Below are 20,159 nucleotides of genomic sequence, written 5' to 3'. Positions count from 1 at the left end.
TTTATCTTCCTCTCTTCTCCTCTTTCTCCATACTTAAATGTGCTCAGAACATTTTTCAGCATGGCCAGGAAGATGACAGACTCCCCAGGGTTACTGGCTACAGCTGCTCTCTCCTATCCCTACAGCCCAGATGCTCTGCCTTCTTCCATATGTTAACATTCTTACCTGTGGTTTGGTTTCTTCCTCATCTTTATAATAAAACAGCTGGTCCCCACGTAACACAAACCAGCGCTGTTGCCAATTCTTCATGATACTTCTCTGTTTCTTTAGCCAGCCAGACTTCAGTGCCCGGTCTGACAGGTTGGGGGAAGCTGGCCTGGCAGGAGGTCCACTTTGCTCTCCCATCACTAGACTTTTTGAACGGGCTAGAAAACAAGAACACATATACACACACACATATATATGTATAACAAGGAGAGTTTAATTCTGAGGATCTGCTCCATTCAGGCCACACCCATTTTGTCAAGTTTGTCCTAGGAGAGGGACCCATTTTACCAAAGATAAGCTATATTTCCCTCTTAATCCTCTGCTTTAGGGTCTTGGCATGGGGTGGAGTTTTTTGAAGACTAGACGAATGGAGCATGGGCTATTGAACAAGAATGGCATTTTTGCCCAATCTTAGCAATGGACAGACTGTGTTGTGTTTGTCATCTGAGGACCGATACACCTCAGGTCAATGAGGCTTGTTAACCAGAGATAGTTTATTATGTTTTTTTGGCCATGAAAACCTATCCTCTATTAAGTCAGGGGAGCCATTTAATCTGCATTAGAGAGCAGATACCCAATAGTCATGAAATCTTGAATCGTTTGAAGTATGGTACTGAATTAAGTTACCAACACATTGCTTGAGAGGCCATGCCATGATTATGTGACTTCCCTCCTTGACTCCATGGTCCAAAATTGTCAGAAAGAATCAAGAAAACTCATGTTTTCCTGAAGATGTCATGACATGTGTGTTGGAATACAGATGTTTCATCACTTTCAGAGTCAGCATCAAGCATGAATGGAGGACAAGGAAAAAAGATCCTTCCCTAACTGCCTACAGTTGCTGAAAGCTCTCACAATTAAAATTTCATCCTTATAGGTTACACCATTGTTGTCCATAGTTGTGTGTTTTGAAACACAAATGACCTCCATGGAGTATCACATCAAATTATTAACAATTTAGTTTGAATTAGTTTATGAAAGAATAGCAAGGAAGTCATTTGTAAGTCTAAAGAGTTTTTAATCTGGTGTCCATGAGCTTGTTTGCTTTAAAAATATTTTCATAATGATATTTCAATGCAATTACTTTCCTTTGTCACCCTATTTCCTCTATTTTATGGAATTAAGACATTATTCTGAGTTTTCCAAAGGTTTCTTCTGATGGTCCAAGGAGTTCATCACACACACACACACACGCACACACACACATGCACATACACACACGTTAGGAACCCCTGTAAGATGATACAGGACAGGTAAATTTTGATTCAGGATAGAAAGAAGAATTGTGGCTCAGTAGTTAACTGCAGTACCATGAGAATGGTGGATGGTGTGGTGGCAGGTAGTAGGGAGATGCCGAGAAGAGAAGAGTTGCTTTTATAGGATTCTAGAATGATCCTGGAAGTAAATGATTAGGCACAAAACACAGAGTGAATTTGTGCTTTCTAAACATGTTAAAACCACTTTCCCTTCAACTTCCTTCCTTTTGGCCAACATAGCTGAAACTGCTGTTGTGTTGACTTCTCTTTGTGTCCCAGATGTGTATGCACTCTCCCCTAGGTTTGGGGTCTAAGAGTGGCATTGCTGGGCCTTATGGTTTTGGATACTGGCCTTCCATTTCTGTTCTCCAATTAAGGCCACATCTGTATGTCGCAACCAAGTCAACCATGTAAATGGAATTAAGCCTTTTCATCTTAACATCCCGAATTTGTCAGATCAGCCAGGCTGTTGTTGGTCACTTTAACCACTAAGTGGATTTTTAAGATGACCCCCAAAACTACTTTGTGGATGGATTATTTTTTTTTCCTTGCATGGAAATAGCTTTCATGATAGTAGTCTATCTGTCTAGTTATGATTTCCTGCCTTCACCTATGTCTTTTCTTTAGTCTATGACCTTGGGAACATAACGATTCTCCTTCCTTTTCCTTCTCCTCCTTCCCGATTTATGCTCTCTGGCCCCCATCCACACTGTAGCAAGTACTTACAAGAGCGATTCACTCTTAGGCCTGCTTTTTGGAGCTAAACAGAAACTACTTTACATTACAGGCAGTGAGGATTGTATGGGCTTAAACTATTTACTGATAAGGCAAACACAAGTACCTTGGATAGATGCAGAGGCCAGCTTTGTTTAGCTTTAGAGACAGCTCTTAAACAGCCCTTTGGCTTCAATATCTCTGTATATCTCCCTTGCTTCAATGTCCTTTTGCATGTTCTCTCTCCCCCTCCTCCCTGGCAGCCCACTCCATCCCTCCCCCTTAGTTTGAACTGATGTTATGACATTTATAGTGTTTTGCATTTTTCAATGTACTTTCCAGTTCACTAGTTCACAGGATTTCCTTTTTGGTCTTCATCCTCTTCTGAACCAAACTCTGTTCTTCTCCCATTCAACCTGAATTCATTTTGGTACTCCTGACTTCCTTGATCTTAATAGTCTTTAAATGAATGAACAAATGGGTGAATGGAAAATCATTTATTAAGTGCTTTTTATACCCTGAGCACTCTGATGGAGGTTGAGGATACAAATTTAAAAGCTACACAGTACCTGCCCTCAAGGAGCTTACTCTCTAATGGGGCAAAAACTACATATAAAGGAGTGGTGTCCAGGGAAGGGTGTTTCAGTTTGGAAGGTAAAACCATAAGGGAGAGAGCTGAAATGTCATTTCCAGGAGAAAGCCAATCAATCAGTCAATCAGCATCTATTCAGCACCTCCTCTGTTGTACACATGTTACTAAAATTTGCCAAGGGCTCTACATTCTGGGTACTTCCCTGGTTTAAGGAGGTGGTGGCAGGGTGGGTAGCCTTTATTTGCTACCAGTATTGGACTTAGGATCAGAAAGATCTGGTTTTAAATTCTGCCTCCGACCCTTATTTGCTATGTCACCTTGGTTAAGTCACTTGACTTTAGTTTCAAGATGTGTTAAATAGGGCTATACATATACATATTTGTGTGTATGTGTTTGTGCCTACACACACACATAGGGCAGCTAGGGGATGCAGTGGATAGAGTGTTGGGCCCTGAGTCAGGGAGACTCATCTTCCTGAGTTCAAACTGGTGTCAGACCCTTACTAGCTGTGTGACCCTGGGCAAGTCACTAACCCTGTTTCCCTCAGTTTTCTCACCTATAAAATGAGCTAGAGAAGGAAATGGCAAACTACTCCAGTATCTCTGCCAAGAAAACCCCAAATGGGGTCACGGAGAGTTGGACATGACTGAAAATGAGTCAAAAACAGCAACTACAACAAAAACAAAATAGAGATAATAATAACATCTAAGCTCACAGGACTGTTGTGAAAATCCAGTTGAGATAATGTACATAAAACTGCTTCCCAAACCTCAGAAGACCTATTATGCAAAAATGAGCTGTCATGAAAGACAGAGATTTGTTTAGAACTCAGACCCTCAGAGTCCAAATCCAGGTGCTTCCCACTGCGCTACACGGCCACCCTGTGAAGACTCCCCTCCTTGTTACAGTCTTCCCTCACTCCTCTTTGACACATCATTACGACTTTCTCCAGATTCCAGTATTCTTAACACTGCAATTTTTCTATTGACTCCAGACACTCTGTTGACACTCTATTCTCTCCTGTCCCTGCCCCAACCTAGTTTGAATTGAGCTTATAACACTTATGTGATGCTTTGCATTAAAAAAATATTTTATTTCCCCCAATTATATATATAAAACTTTGTACTTTTCAATGTACTTTCCAACTGAGGAATCCAACTGGATTTCTCAAATATGTTTGTTTTACAATCCTTGGGTGAAATGCAAGTCTTTGTAGCCCTAAGAGAGGGAAGAAATGCAGGCTCAGGAGATAAGTTGTCTCTTGAGTGGGATGGGGTGCACTTAAGAACAATTTCTATATTAATGAATGGCATTCTGAAAGGCCCTTCCTTTGTGCCTGGCAGGCCCATCAAAGCACATACCAGCTCGTTTGGGCTGTAAAATATTTAATCCTGATCAGCAGTTGATTAGGACAGACCCTGGTCGACTTCCTCTCAACATTCCCCAATTTGAGTTTTGGGGAATGGGATTCAGGGCTGTTCTTATTTCTGTGTTAGCCGTTCCTGCTGCTTCTGTGAAAGCCACATGCCTCTGGCCCACAGACCACAAACAACCTTAATGCTTGTGGAAATGTTGTTGAAACCCTCTCTCCCTTCAGAGCTGCATCTGATGGGACAGAAGAGCAGCTGAGTCATTCCACCTGTATTTCTGTTGCAATATCGGGGAGTTCACTGAAGTTCCCAAAGGAGAGTCAACAGGAACAAGGAGAGAATCCCCCAAGCTGTTTTCTGCAGCTGTTTCCTCATTGCTTCATCCTGGCCACCCTGCTTTGGGGCCTGTCTTTATACAGTCCTAATCACCCTGTTATGTGGTCTTTCTGTATCACCCTTGGGGAACAGGGAGAAGGAGCAGTGGGTGCTAATTCTCCCTGGAATCTGCCCTGTGACCTGGTATCACAGGAATCTAGTCCACCTGCTTCAAAGAGTCTGTCCAAAGCTGGGAATGATCTATTTCTTACTCTGTCTTTCAGTGTCTAGCATAGTGTTTGGTGCATAGTAGACATTTAAATAGTTGTTATTTGACTGAGTGACCACGTAAGGTCTCTTGGGGCTTAACTATGCAGGAAAAGTAAAATCTAATCAGAGGTCAGGCAAAGACTTTATAATAATTTATCCCAACAATTTCTATAGGAAGGGAAGAAACAAGCATTTATTATGTGCCAGGCACCATGATAAGGACTTTGTAAACCATGATAAGGACTTCATGTGATTCTCACAACAACATTGGGAGGTAGGCTCTATTATTATTTCCGTATTAAACTTGAGGAAACTGAGGCAAAAAGAGGTGAAGTGACTGGCTTAGGGTCATGCAGCTAGTTTCTGAGGCTGGCTTAGGACAGTAGGTCTTTCTGACTGCAGGCCCAGTATTCCATACTTTGTGTAATCTAGCTGCCAATAGTAAAGCAGTATAATCTAATCCGAGGGCAAGCAAAGGAAATATGGGCAAACTACCATAATAATTACCATAGTAGGGCAATGGTGTGGTAGATAGAGAAGGCTAGCCTAGGAGCCAGGGAAACTTAGATTCAAATTCCAAGCTTCTTGCATATTGGACTTTTTTCTTTACTCCAGGCCCAGCATAGTGCCTGGGTCATGGAGTAATTGCTGAATAAACTATGTTGATTGATTGATGCCAAGGCAGAAGATTGTGGGGAGGAGGGCTAGTCAGGAGTGTAGGCAGAGAAAATCTAACCAGAAGGCTATAAGGGGGTGAAGGGTTTGGCTTACAGTGTGAATTATGGATGGGCCTGGGCCTGGGTCTCCTGCACAGCTGCTAGAATTTTAACAAGAGTTTCATTGGAGCCACTGTCTTCAAAGGGCAAAAGGTAGGAGTTGGGGAGGACTGGGGGAGCTTTGGTCAATTGGCTTCTTAGGGACACTTAGTCTAGATGTCAGAAGAATGAGAGCAGACAACCCTTGTACCCTATCTGCTGCCATAGACTTTTATGGAGTTAGGCAGTTAAACTTGATTTAATTGAACAACCAAGGCCTGCCTCAGATATTGAAACCCTATAGTTTTGAAGACTGGACTTTGCTGGAATCCTGATTCTGTCAGTTCCCAAGCTTTATTGCCTTAGTTAACCTCTCTGGGGCTCAGTTTCCTCATTTATAAAACAGAAAATCATATCAACCCATTTCAATAGCTGGAGAATATTTAAAAAAAACAGATTGAGAAGAATCCTGCCAAGTGTTACATTGCAGAAACACATTTTTCCTTCTTATGATTTCTAGAGCCACACACTCAGCTATTAATTGCTTGGTAGTTAATTGTCTCAGACTCTAAGGTCCCTTCCAACCCGAAGATCTGTAACTTTGAATAAGACTTCTCCCAGAAAGGCAGATTGTCTGACAATTAAGTGCTAACTCCATAGATTTTGAATAAGAAAGGAGCCTCAGAGGGCTTCTAGTCCTACCCATTAAATTAACAGAAGAGAAACTGAAGTGTCAGAGGTAAAATGTCCAGTAAGTATAGCCATCCATCCATGCATCTATCATCCTATCTATCTATCTACCATCTACCTATCTATACATATATGTATGTATTTATGATTTTATATATATATAATCTATTATCACCATCACTAGCATTTATATAATGCTTTTAAGTAATACAAATCACTTTATATGTTATCTCTTTTGATCCTCATAACCTTGGGAGTTAGGTGCTGTTATTACCCTTATTTTACAGATGAGGAAACTGAGGCAACCCTTATTTTACAGATGAGGAAATTGAGGCACATAGGTGACTTGGCCAGGGTAACACAGCTACTAAATTTCTGAGATAGGATTTTAATTAAGTTGGTAGGGAGCATATTGAAGTTCCCAAAAGAGAGTCCACAGGAACAAGGAAAGAATCCCCAAGTTGTTTTCTGCAGCGGTTTCCTCCTTGCTTCAGTCTGGCCATGGGGACTGTCTTTATGGAGGCCTAATCAATACCACCCTATTGTGGGGTCTTTCTGTCTATAACAGAAGGAGGGGGAAGGAGCAATGGGGGACCAGTTCTCCCCAGAAACTGCCCTGTGACCTGGTATCACAGGAATCTAGTCTGCCTGCTTCAGAGAATCTGTCCAAAGCTGGGAATGATCTATTTCTTACCCTGCCTCTCAGTGCCTAGCACAGTGCCTGGTGCATAGTAGACATTTAAATATTTGTTATTTGACTGAGTGAGCATGTAATGACTCTTGGGGCTTACTATGCAGGAAAAGTAAAATCTAATCAGTATGGCAGGATTTTAACTAAGTTGTAAATAGTAGAACAGGGAATTCAAGCTCAGGTCCCCTGACTCCTAATCTCTCCATTTCAGCACATTGCCTCTCTATGTTCTTGATACTTCCTCCCTCCCTTCTCTCCAATCTCTAACAGACTTTTCAAAGCATGTACTATCCTTAACTATTCTCTCCTTGTCTCCTGGGCTTAAGACTCCCCTGTCCACCTGGATAGTTAATTTTTCCATTGTGTATCCTCTAATACTACCTAACAGAGGACTAGAGTACTAAATATGTCTGGTGCCCAAAAATGATTAAATGGTCTCTCTCATATTTTAAGGGGAAGAGAACTCAGTGTGGTTTTGAGATTTCTCAATAACTGCACTAGCATGGAGTCGCTTACACAGGGCACCCAAACTTGATAATATTTTAAGAGGTGCCAAGGACCATTGATCTTTAGATCTGGATGGGGGAAGGAGGAAGTCAGGGCACTGGTGGTACAAGTGACATCCTGTCCTCAACAAGAGGATTCCTTTAGTCAAGGAAACAGGGCAGTATCATGAGGATAGGAGGTCCCTGAGGGCACCGATCTGGCTCCTTGAGGGTGTGGGGGGCAGCGCCATCCTCTAGCACAGGGTAGCTGTCTGTTTCCGTTGTGTCTGAGAGGGAAATGATGCGCCATGGCATTTTAGAGTGGGGAGAGAAAATGTGCTCATCTTCTCTCCCAAACTGATTTAAAGTTTACAAAATGGATCAAATGGGCATTACTTATGAAAGAAATGAAAGGAAAACCACTGTCACTGTTATTATTTATTAATAAACATTTTTCCTGTCCTAAGCACATCCTCTTAATCAATTATTTCACTTCTGTAAATATTTAAACAAAGGACTCATATCAACCTTCATCTACATCCTAAAGTTTGAAAGGTGATACTTGGATGACGATTTTTTGATAAAAGCAAAAGGAGCCTGAGGCTTAGCATGAATGTCTTCAGAAGAGGAGGGTGCCCTTTTCTAGAGCAATGGGACTTTGCCCCAGAATGCTGACATCCACAGAGGCACACTTCTTTTTCACTGAAGCCCATGACCATCCTTATGCCTCATGGTCATATGCTCATGGATTTGGAATTTAAGGGACCTCAGAGGGACATCTTTTCCAAACCTCTCATTTCATAACTGAGGATTTTGAAGTTCGGAAAGCACAAATGCCCAAGAGATAGAGTAGTAGAAAGCAGAGCCAAGATTTGAACCCAGGTCCTTAAATTCCAAATCCTCTGTCAGTCATTCTGTAGCTGGGTACAATCCTTGCTAGTCTTGAATACCTTCACCGATAAGCATATTGTCCATATTACAATCCCCACACTCCCACTCTTGATCTGTTTTTGACCCAGGTGAGATAGACAGATGATAGATGGGTAGATAGACAGACAGATAGATCAATAGATCAATAAATAGATGGAGATAGATAAGAGAGAGAATAGGCAGATAGATGAATGGATGGATGGATAGACGTATAGATGGATGGATGGATGGTTTGATGAATGGATAGATAGGATGGGTGAGCAGATGGATGAATGGATGGAGGGACAGATTCATAGATGAAACATTTTTTGAGTGCTTACTATGTGCCAGGCACTGTGCTGAGTCCCGAGGAAATAAAAACATGCAAGATGGTTCCTGCCCTTGAAGAGTTTACATTCTAAAGAGTGGGAAAAACATAAAGGAGTTCTGGGAAGTGGGGATGACAGTGAGGTTCAATGAGGAGAGATAGAGAAGGGACTGTAGGAAATAGCAAGGAGCCCCAGTTCCCAACAAGATAAGTCTAAAATGTTGCTAGGTGACAAATGAATAGAGTACTAGACTTGGGGTCCAAAAGACTTGAGTTTAAGTCCTGCCTCAGACACATAATATCTGTGTGACTGTGGTCAAGTCATTAACTTTTGTGAGCCTTAGTTTTCCTGTCTGTAAAATGGGAACAATAATAGCACCTTCCTAAGAGGGTTGCATAAAATAAGCAAATGTAAAGTGCTTCACAAACATCAAAGGGATATATATATATAAATGTTAGCTGTGATTATTAACGAAGTTAATAGTTATGCACATAGGCCAAGCAATTCTGCTCCAGAATGATTCTTCCACATAGCTCCTGGCAGCAGGACACAGAGGCATCTGGAGCTAGGGCTAATTAGGGTGAGAAGCAGGATGGTACCTATGACATACAGGGGCCTGTCACATACAGGGCTGCTTTTAACTCAGTAAAAGGGTGGATGTTTTGCATCCAGGAGCTGAGCAGTGATTTCCTGAAGGGACTTCCTCACAACTCCTCCAGGATCTTGATCTATTCTCTAATCCTAAGGGTACAAATGAGGTCTTCTCAGCTATTGTACAAGCGCTATGACGGACCTGGCTCCTCTAGAAAAGTGTGGCTCTTGCCATCCTGGACCACCTAGAGGAAGGTAAAGGAAGGCCTTGCTTCCCATTGGATCCAAGAGCTTATGAGACTAGGAATCCACAAAAACAAATGGAAGAATCATCCTTAGTAGAGGAGAAAGAAACAAAAAGTAGAGAGAAAGGGGCAGAGAAATTTCCCAGGCTAGAGAAGGTAGTTCCTGAAGGGCTTCTACTCATTTCTTTCCTGGTGACTGGACAGTGATTCAGGGAGGAATCCAGTGGGGAAGGAGACTATGCTCAGCACAGCTTGGCATGCTTTTGTAAAGGGCTTTGCAAAGTTTAAAGTGCCATATAATTTTCAGTTACCATCATTTCCCTTGACATTCATTTTGACTTGATTCCTCCTGTATAAAACTGCTGGAGAACAATGCACAGTGGGGATAGATATTTATGAACACAGAGAGATGTCTCAGGGCCCTGGGCCCTCTTAGGGATGGCTATAAGAGCAAGACATTGTAAATGAACAAGGAAGATGTTAAATTTCTTGACCGCAAGGAAGACTCAAACCCTAAAAGAAGGAATATTTGGGAAGGGTAAAGACACACACAAGCACAATACCCCCCCACACTATACATATACACATCACACATACATGCATGTAAGGATATACACACATACACATGTACATACATGTTTGCATGTAGATACACATATATGCAAATGTGTATGTATATTACATATAGAATACATAGAACATGAATATATCTATAACTCTATCCTATCTATCTATCTATCTATCTATCTCCTCTGAAAGCTTGTCCAGGGACCAGCACTTATTGCACAGATTGGTGTAGTCTCATATTGTTGCTAAGGCAAGTCCCAATTCCTTGTAACAGGCAAGGTCAAGGTGCCATGAGGGTTTATAGACATAATGTTGATTTATGTCCTTGTTTCCATTAACAAGAGGCTTTAGTTTCTTAGAAGGAAATTAAGCAGAGAGATGAACCTGGAAAACCAGATCTTCAATCAGCCAGATAAAGGGATTCAAATGTTGGGGACATCAGAGGGATAGGTTCTGCAAAGAAAGGGCCTATGGTTATTAGGAGGGGATCTATATATAAAAGTGTTTTTGGGTAATTTGAATAATAATATCAAATATGCAGAATCAACCATAGAGTAACCATAGAGAAGCAATATGGAAAATTGGATAAAGTTGGCATCTGGAATCAGGAAGACATAGAATCAAATTTTGTCTTGGTGCCCTGGAAAACCCTCTAAGACTCTAAGTTACAGAACAGTTGCTGACCTACATTGTTAGAGGGAGTCCACCCAAAGGAATTCCCTGGATCAGGAAATCACAGATACAGACGCCATCCTCACATTGCCTTTTAATTATATAGTTACAAAGTGCGTTGACTATTGCTATCACCTCCTAATTGACTTTTCTGCCTTAAATCTCCTCCCTCTCTAATCTACACTCCACTCAACTGCCACATTTATGTTCCTAAACACAGGAATCATCATGTCAATCTCAGATTACATATTACCAGTAGTTCCCTAGTACCTCTAGCATAAAATACAGACTCGTCCATTCAACACTGAGCCCTTCATGGCCTAATGCTAACTTATCTTAATGTTGTGCTTGGCACATAGTACATGCTTGATAAATGAATGAATAAATGAATGCTTTCCTGGACTTTATTTCATTTGAGTTAATAACAATCCCATGAGGATAGATATATAATAGATAGGATAGATAGATAGGACAAGCCATTATTGAGGAGAAGCTTGGTGATGGAAAATGGCCCAGGGGACTACATCACTAAGAGTAGTATGTTGGGATGTAAGATTTTTTTATTCGACTATTTCAGAAGTGATTTCAATCAGTAAACTTTTCTTAAGCACCTACTATGTATCATGTATGCTGTTGTGTCTACATGTGAGCATGTCAGCATTTGTATGTCCAAATATAAGTTAGACACATGTTACTAGAAAAATAATGTGCAAGAAAGGAAGCATAGAGGAGTGGCTGTTAAGAATACTGAAACATGATTGATTTTTAAAAATCAATGTGATCTTAGATCAAGGGAAGGGAAACACTGAGGGCTGGAGCTTGCTGGATTGATTTAAAGGAGTAGGGTGGAGGCTGTAAGATTGATTGAATAGTGGGATGACTGATAATGGAAGGAGCTCACTAGAGGAGTTCCAATGAGATAGTTCCATAAAATTAATGTGGTTTGCAGCAAGGGAGTGGATCCTCCTTTAGGACTGGAATGCTATCCTGGAAGGATTGCAAGTGCATAAGATGATTTACATCCTAAGGTTTCCTGAAATGCATCTTCCCCCATCCCTCCAACCTCTAAACAAATGAACTGCTTGTTTGATTTCAAGGGCCCAATTTTGCTTGCCCAAGCTCTTTGGATGCCAGGGACCTGAGGGAGTTGGCTGTTCCTTTGATAAGGACTTATTTGCCATTTTAAATGGAGGTGTCATAGAAATCACCCTTACCTTGAAGTGTGAAGTTTTTCAAGGATCAGAGGAAAACTATTTAAATTTGGCTATTAGTCACACTTTTCTCTAAAGCCCAGCTCTGAACATGCTGCCCTAATCCTTCCTACTCAATAAATTTTGGTGGTTTCCTATTATCTACAGGATCAAATATAAAATACTCTGTAGGACATTTGAAGTCTTTCATAGTCTGACCCTTTCTCCCTTTTTTCAATATTCTTACACTTCCTTCTGTGTACTCCCTGAATGAGCAGTAATCAGCTCATTACTGTTCAATACAAATGACACCCATCTCCCAAATTTATATCTTTGTACTGGCTATCCCCCATGCCTGGAATGTTCCCTCTATTCACCTCTGCCTCCTTGTTTTCCTGGCTTCCTTTATGTCTTAGCTAAAATCTAACCATTTCTAGTCTCTCTCCAGCCCAATTCTTTTGCCATAATCACCAGTAAAGCTTCAAATTAGAAGCTTTATCAACAGCAATTCTATGCACAGGGCTATGCTGAAAGCTCTCAATTAGTTTAGCCAAATCACAGTGCCTTATTTTCTATCTTCAGCCAGAAGAGTGGATCAAATACTGAGCTCGAAGTCAGAAGAACCTCAGTTCAAATCTTACCTGAAAAATTCATGACCCTGTGCAATCAATTAAACTCTCCAGGCCTCAGTTATCTCATCTGTAATATGAGGGGCTTGGACTAAATTTCTAAGGTCTCTTTTGACTCTAGGTCTACGATCCTATGATGAACTTTCTTATTGTCTTAAAATGTGATGAGAAAGAAACACTTAATAGACTAATTCTATGACTGGTCCAGGGGTAAACCTTGAAACCAAAGAAATAACTAAGATTTCTGTTTCCTTAGGCCAATTCAGTTGGAGAGGAAGATACAGAAAAGACTTTGTTCTATACAAGTACAGTCTACCAGTAGGAAGTGAAGAAGAGAAGGGGAGGTGGGACCCAGGGAGCCAACAATGCTTGTCTATCGGGCAGGACTGTCATGACAGAACGAAGCCCTAGGAAATGGGCAGGATCTTGGCATGAGTATTCTAGTTTGAACGCTGGGAAAGGAGATAAAGGGGGTGGGAGAAAAGAACAGATAATGTTTCATCCTGCTGGGTACAATCCCAGGAGGTGACCCCTGGTAGAAAGCAAAGTAGGGATCAGGTAGAAGATAGAGATTATGACATTTCAGGGCTGACAAAATAATGAATAGTGAGCAAGGGAGGAAGCATGTCTCACAAATGCTCATATTCTTGGACAAATCTCCAGTCACTCTTCCTTAGTTATGGCTTTCCTCTGTACTAGGAGTTCAAGAGATCTAGTTCTGGTTTACTCACAAACTTTCTGTGTGATTGAGAATGGGAATAAGGGATGAGTAACCAACTAACTAACTTACTAATAAGTCATGAATTACTAACCTCCCTGAATGGTGCTAAGGATAAAATCAGATAAGGGATTCAATAAACATATACCTGCCCATCATGTTAGATGCTAGAGGAGATAATGAGCTTAAATAAGACATAATCCCTGCCCTCATGAAACCTTCATCCAGTAAAAGGAAATTACTTTGTACATATGTAAATAGATATTATAGATGCATTATAAACTTTTAAACAAAGTTCTGGGTATATGCTGAGGAAGAGAAAGGGGATTATTAGCTGAGTGAAATCATGGAAAATAACTATTTGAGTTGGGCTTCAGAGGATGGGTAGGCAGACAACAACAATAACAATAACAACAAATTTACACAAGTTTGATGCGATGCTGAAATGTTACATCAACCCAAGTGCCCTCAGAGATGAAATTGGCTGGGGAATGGGCGGTGGTGGTGTCAATAAATAAATGTAAAATGGAACAAATTTGTCATTATTTCTACAACAATAAATTTTCATCATTGTTGACAGAAATCCACCATATTTAGACCCCCAACTCATCAGACCCCAAAGAACTGTACACAGGAATAGAAATAGCACTTAAGAAAACAGTCAGGAATAGTGGTTGGACCAGACTGAGCACCTATCAAGGAAATTTGTACTGATGGCAGTGAAATTTTCAAAGTATTGGTGAATCACTTTGCGAGATATTTCTGGGAGAGCCAGATATAAAAAAACAATTGGAAACAAATCATGGACAAAGTTAGAACAACAACACCTCCTGATCCATATGCCTTGCTGTCGTGTCTTTATAAAATATCTGCGAAAATTATAGACATGCGTATAGTGAGTACCCACAATAAAGATGTGAGAAGGGCATAGCAGGGCTTTGTAAACATCATTTTGAAGCCAAACAATTAACTGGCAGGTATAAAGAATGTGAAATTTTGCTGCACTTATTATTTGTGTATTACAGCCGAATCATTAAGGCAGAACAAGACAGTCTCATAGGTCATCCTTTCAAAAAGGAGTATCTCATATTTGGATCATACAGTACTTCTTTAAAAATTCAGTGACAGAGAGGATTTTTGAAACTGATACTGAATGAGGCATTTGAAAGAGGAGCGATTTTAGAGAGCTGTTCTTTGAATCAGAAGATACCGAGTTCACCGTCACTGGAAGTCTTCAGGCAAAGGCTGGACAACTGCCTTATCAGGGATTTATTGCAGATAGAATTTATGTCTCGGGTATATGTTGGACAAGGTTACCTTTGCAGTATATATTTTTTTTTAAACTCTGGAATCTATGATTCTATATTTTCATAACTTTATCTTCAGTGACATTCTCATTAGTAATGGTGGGCAATACATAGGCCGGAAGAGCAGGTGAGTGCTTTCTAAAGCTTTTTGTCATAGTTATAAAGAATGTCTTTCATGAGTCTGGCTTGAGGTAGGCTGGGATATATTATCCACCCCCCCACCTTCATTGATAGGCTTCCAGAACAGCCCAGAACACACCATCTTCTGTCTCTTTGTTAAATTTTCAGTTAACACCCAAGGACCGCAATACCATCAAGCTTGCTCCTAATTGGGCCCCAAGACATAGAAGATTCCTGCCTGGGAACACACTATCTCATGTTCTTGCCTGCCATGAGGCAGGCTTCTATTATACTTCCCAAGATAAAGCAACAGGGTATATTGGGCAGGTAAGGGGTTCTACCTGGAACTTTTCAAATATCTATCTTTATCAGTGTACTTCACTAATATTCCTTCCTGGATTAATTCCTTGTTCGTTCCTATAATACACCCAATTCACCTGTATCTTTAGAAGATCTTAATTAGAGCTGACCCTATCTACCAGCTTGTTCTACTTTTCTCCCCATATTCTTTACTAAAATCTTTGAAAAAAAAAAACTACACTGGATGCTTCTACTTCCTCTCTTTTCATTCTCTTTTGAACGCTCTAAAGTCTGACTTCTAACCCCATCATTCCACTTCAATTTCCTTTCAAAAGTAATCAATAATCTTTTAGTTTCCAAATCTAATGACTTCTTTTTAATCCTCACCCTTCCTGACTTCTCTGTAGCATCTGGCATTGTGGTTCATTTCTTCCCCTATCCTCTTATATTCTTACAAATTTGACTCAGTTCTCTATATATTTGAGAAATAAGGCCTTTATCAAAGACATTTACTCTAAAGATTGTTCCCCAACTTTGTGCTTTCATTCTAATATTGGTTGCATTGGTTTTGTTTGTGCAAAAGCTATTTATTTAATGTAATCAAAACCATCTATTATACATTTTGTAATGCTTTCTATCTCATGTTTGGTCATGAATTCTTCCCTTCCCCATAGATATGAGAGGTAGATGACTCCTTGCTCCTCTAATTTGCTAATGGTGTTAGCCTTTATTTCTAAATTCTGCATCCATTTTGACCTTATCTTGGTACACGGTGAAAGAAGATGGTCTATACCTAGGTTGGGTCCTATTGTTTTCCAGTTTTCCCAACAGTTTTTGTCATATAGTGAGTTCTTATCCCAAAGGCTGGGTCTTTGGTTTTATCAAACACTAGGTTACTATGGTTATTGACTACTGTGTCTCGTGTACCTAATCTATTTCACTGATATGCTACTCTATTTCTTAGCCAGTACCAGCTAGTTTTAATGATTACTGCTTTATAATATAGTTTGAGATCTATTGCTAGGCCATCTTCCTTTGTATTTTTTTCCATTAATTCCCTTGATATTTTTGACCATTTGTTCTTCCAGTTGAATTGTGTTATTTTTTCTAGTTCTATCACAAAGTTTTTTTTTTTTTGGTAGTTTAATTAGTACAGCACTGAATAAGTAAATTAGTTTAAGCAAAATTGTTATTTTTATTGTATTGGCTCCGCCTACCCATGAACAATTGATATTTTTTCAGTTGTTTAGATATGACTTTATTTGTATGAAAAGTGTTTTGTAATTGTGCTTGTATAGTTCCTGGGTTTGTCTTGGAAGGTGGATTTCTAAGTATTTTATATTGTTTACAGTTATTTTAAATGATATTTCTCTATCTCTTGCTGCTGGACTTTGCTAGTCATGTAAAGAAAAGTTGTTGATTTACATGGGTTTATCTTATATCTGCAGCTTAGCTAAAGTTGCTAATAATTTCAAGTCATTTTTTAGTTGATTCTCCAGGATTTTCTAAATATAACATCATATTATCTGCAAAGGGTGATAGTTTTATTTTCTCATTGTTATTGATGTGGTCAATTATGTTGATGGTTTCCCTAATTGTGAATCAACTCTACATTCCTAGTATAAATCCTACCTGGTCATGGTGTATAATCTTTGTGATGTATTGCTGTAATGGTCTTGTTAGTACTTTATTCAAAATTTTTGCATTGATATTCATTTGGTAAATTAGTCAATATTTTCTTTCTCTGTTTTAACTCTTCCTGGTTTAGGTATCCATGCACCATGTTTGTGTCATAAAAGAAATTTGATAGGACTCCACCTATTTTTTCCAAATAGCTTCCAAATAGTTTATCTATATGTATGTATTGTAATTAATTGTTCTTTAAATGTTTGGTAGAATTCAATTGTGAACCCATCTGGCCATGAGCATTTTTTTCTTCGGGAGTTCATTAATGACTTGTTCAATTTCTCTTTCTAAGATAGGGTTATTTAGGCATTCTATTTCCTGATTTGTTAATATGGGTAATTTATATTTCTATAATATTCATTGATTTTGCTCAGATTATCAGATTTGTTGGCATATAATTGGGCAAAATATTTCCTAATTATTACCTTAATTTCTTCTTCATTGGCGGTGATTTCATTCTTTACATTTTTGAAACTGGATGTTTGGTTTTCTTTCTTTTTTTTAAATCAAATTAACCAATGACTTACCCATCTTATTATTTTTTTCATAAAATCAACTCCTAAATTTATTGATCAAATCAATGGTTTTTTTTGTTTGTTTTTTACTTTCATCATTAATCTCATCTTGATTTTCCAGATTTCCAATTGGAGATTTTTAATTTGTTCTTTTTCTAGGTTTTTTTTAAAAATTGCATTACCTGTTCATCAATCTGTCCTTTTTCTATTTTGTTGATTTAAGAATTTAGAATTTTTCCCAAAATACTGCTTTGGCTACATCCTATAATTGGTATGTTGTCTCATTGTCATTTTCTTTAACAAAATTATTTATTGTTTTTATGATTTGGTCTTTGACCTACTTACTCTTTAGGGTTAGATTATTTAGTTTTCAGTTAATTGTTAATTTTCATTCCACTGTTCTTGTGAATGTAATTTTTATTGCATTATGGTCCAAAAAATACATTTAATATTTCTACCTTTCTACATTTGATTTTGAGGTTTTAATGCCTTTATAACCTAGTCAGTTTTTTTTTGTAAATACCATGTGCTGCTGAGAAAAAGGTATATTTCTTTCAGTTTTCTCCAAAGGTCTCTCATGTCTAGCTTTTCTAATAGTCTATTTATCTCCTTTGTTTCTTTCTTGTTTATTTTTTGGTAGGATTTATTGAATTTTGAGAGGGGAGTTGAGGTTCCCCCCACTAGTATAGTTTTGCTGTCTATTTCTTCCTGTCACTCTCTTAACTTCTCCTGTAAGAATCTGGATGCTATATACCACTTGATGCATATATGTGTAGTATTGATATTGCTTCTTTGTCTATGGTACCTTTTAGCAAGATATGATTTCCTGATTTCTTTTAATTCTTTTTTTAAAATTTACTTTGTCTGAGATTAGGATCACTACCCCTGCTTTTTTTTTTTTAACTCCAGCTGAAGCATAATACATTCTACTCCAGCCTTTTGCCTTTATTTTGTCTGCATCTCTTTGCTTCAAGTGTGTTTCATCCTGTTTTCTGATCCATTTTATTATCTGCTTATGTTTAATGGGATAGTTTGTCCCATTCACATTCACAGTTACGATTATGTATTTCCCTCCATCCAATTTTTCCTGTTTGTTCTCTCTCTCTTTTCACCTTTCCCTCTTCACTAGTGTTTTGCTTATGTCTACCCCCTCCCCTGATCTGTCCTACCTTCTATCAGTCCACCTCCCACCCCTTACATAATGTTCTCTCTTCCTAGTTCCCTGTCAAGTAAGATGGATTTCTATATTCAACTGATTGTGTATGTTATTCCTTCTTTGAGGCAATACTGATGAGAATAAGGTCCAAGAGGTGCCCATTGTCTACCCTCCCATTTTCCCCTTCACTATAATAAATCTTTTATGCCTCTTCATATGAAATAATTCACCCCATTCTACCTCCCCCTTCTTTCTGCACCTAGTGTACTCTTCCTTCTCATTCCTTAATTATATTTTTATGTCATTCTTTCAAGTTCACCTTATACCTATATTCTCTCTCTCTATTTTTTCTTCTAGCTGTACTATTAGTGATATAATTTTTAAGAATTACAAGTATCATCTTCCCATGTAAAGATGTAAACAATTCAACTCTATTGAATCCCTTATGTTGTCTTTTCCCCCTTTACCTGTCTATGATTCTCTTGGATCTTAATATTGATGTAATTCTGGTCTTCTCCTTATGAAAGCTTAAAATCCTTCTATTTCATTGAATGACCATTTTTTTCTCTTGATGTATTATGATAATTTCACCAGGTAAGTGATTCTTGGTTGTAGTCCTATCTCCTTTGCCTTTCAGAATATCATGTTCTGTGGCTTCTGATCTTTTAATGTTATGGCTGCTAAATGTAATCCTAATTGTGGCTCCCTGACATTTGAATTGTTTCTTTCTGGTCACTTGTGATATTTTTTCCTCAACTAGATAGTTCTGAAATTTGTCTATAATGTTCCTTGGAATTTTAATTTTGGTATTTCTTTTCTGAGGTGATCAGTGGATTCTTTCAATGCCTATTTTGCCCTCTGGTTACAGGATATCAGGGAAGTTTTCCATGATAATTTCTTGAAAGATACTGTCCAGGTTTTCCTTTTGATTATGGCTTTCAGGTAGTCCAATGATTCTGACATTGTCTCTTCCTGATCTATTTTCCAGGTCATTTGTTTTTCCCATGAGGTATATTACACTTTCTTCTATTTTCTCCATTCTTTTGAATTTGTTTGATTAATTCTTGATGGGTCATAGAGCCATTAGCCTCTACTTGTCCAATTCTAACTTTTAAGGTGCTGTTTTCCTCAATTAGCTTTTGTAATTTCTTTTTCATTTGGTCAAATATACTTTGTAAAGAGTTGTTTTCATTTTCCAAACTTTTGACTCTTTTTTTCATAATTCTCTTGCATTGCTCTCATTTTCTTTTCCCAATTTTTCTTCTGCCTCTCATATTATTTTTTTCAGCTCCTTTTTGTGCTCTTCTGTGAATTCTTTTTTTTAAAAGCAATTGGGGTTAAGTAACTTGCTCAAGATTACATGGCCAGGTGTTTCTGGGTGGTGCTAAGTGTCTGAGCCCGGATTTGATCCCTGGTCATCCCAACTCTGGAGCCAGTGCTCTTACTCACTGTGCTATCTGGCCGCCTGTAATATAATGCCAAGCAAAGGCAACTTCCCAGGTTCAAAATACCAGCATAGGTGCTCTCTATTTTATTCAGTGACAAACCAAGAACAGAGAAGATCAAAACATGACATCATTCAAAATACAGCATTTACTAAGTGTGATTAAATAATCTCCAAGTACTACCCCACCCCAGGACCTTCCAATCATTCAATCAATTACAAAGTCCCTGTTCTAAATACTACTCCACCCCTAGGCTATACCTTCATTTGGCCCACTACAAAACCCCTCTTCTCAAATGGAGATTAGTTTCCAAACATAGGTAAAGTACCTTCATTTGTCAATCACAGAGCACAATAAGGTCAAAAGTTCCCCACCCCTGGATCACAATTGAATCTACCCCAGAGTTACATCAAGTTTAAACACAGCACTTAATAC

At 38.8% G+C, this 20,159-nt stretch overlaps 1 protein-coding gene across 2 annotated transcripts in view; it reads right to left on the bottom strand.

The window, feature by feature from the left end:
* The window catches only part of ARHGAP22 (Rho GTPase activating protein 22), a 424,298-nt gene that overhangs the window by 312,635 nt on the left and 91,504 nt on the right, over positions 1-20,159 (bottom strand). For both annotated transcript variants that reach the window (XM_069067251.1, XM_069067252.1), the window contains exon 3: positions 166-365. In XM_069067251.1, coding sequence (XP_068923352.1) covers positions 166-365 — 200 coding nt within the window. The remainder of the gene's footprint in view (positions 1-165; positions 366-20,159) is intronic.

This window comes from Petaurus breviceps, unplaced genomic scaffold (genome assembly GCF_028583685.1).
Source record: "Petaurus breviceps papuanus isolate PSGF00001 unplaced genomic scaffold, PetGlider_PUasm1.0 90740, whole genome shotgun sequence".
Classification (NCBI taxonomy): Eukaryota; Metazoa; Chordata; class Mammalia; order Diprotodontia; family Petauridae; genus Petaurus; species Petaurus breviceps.
This window is presented reverse-complemented; position numbering and strand designations above follow the sequence as displayed.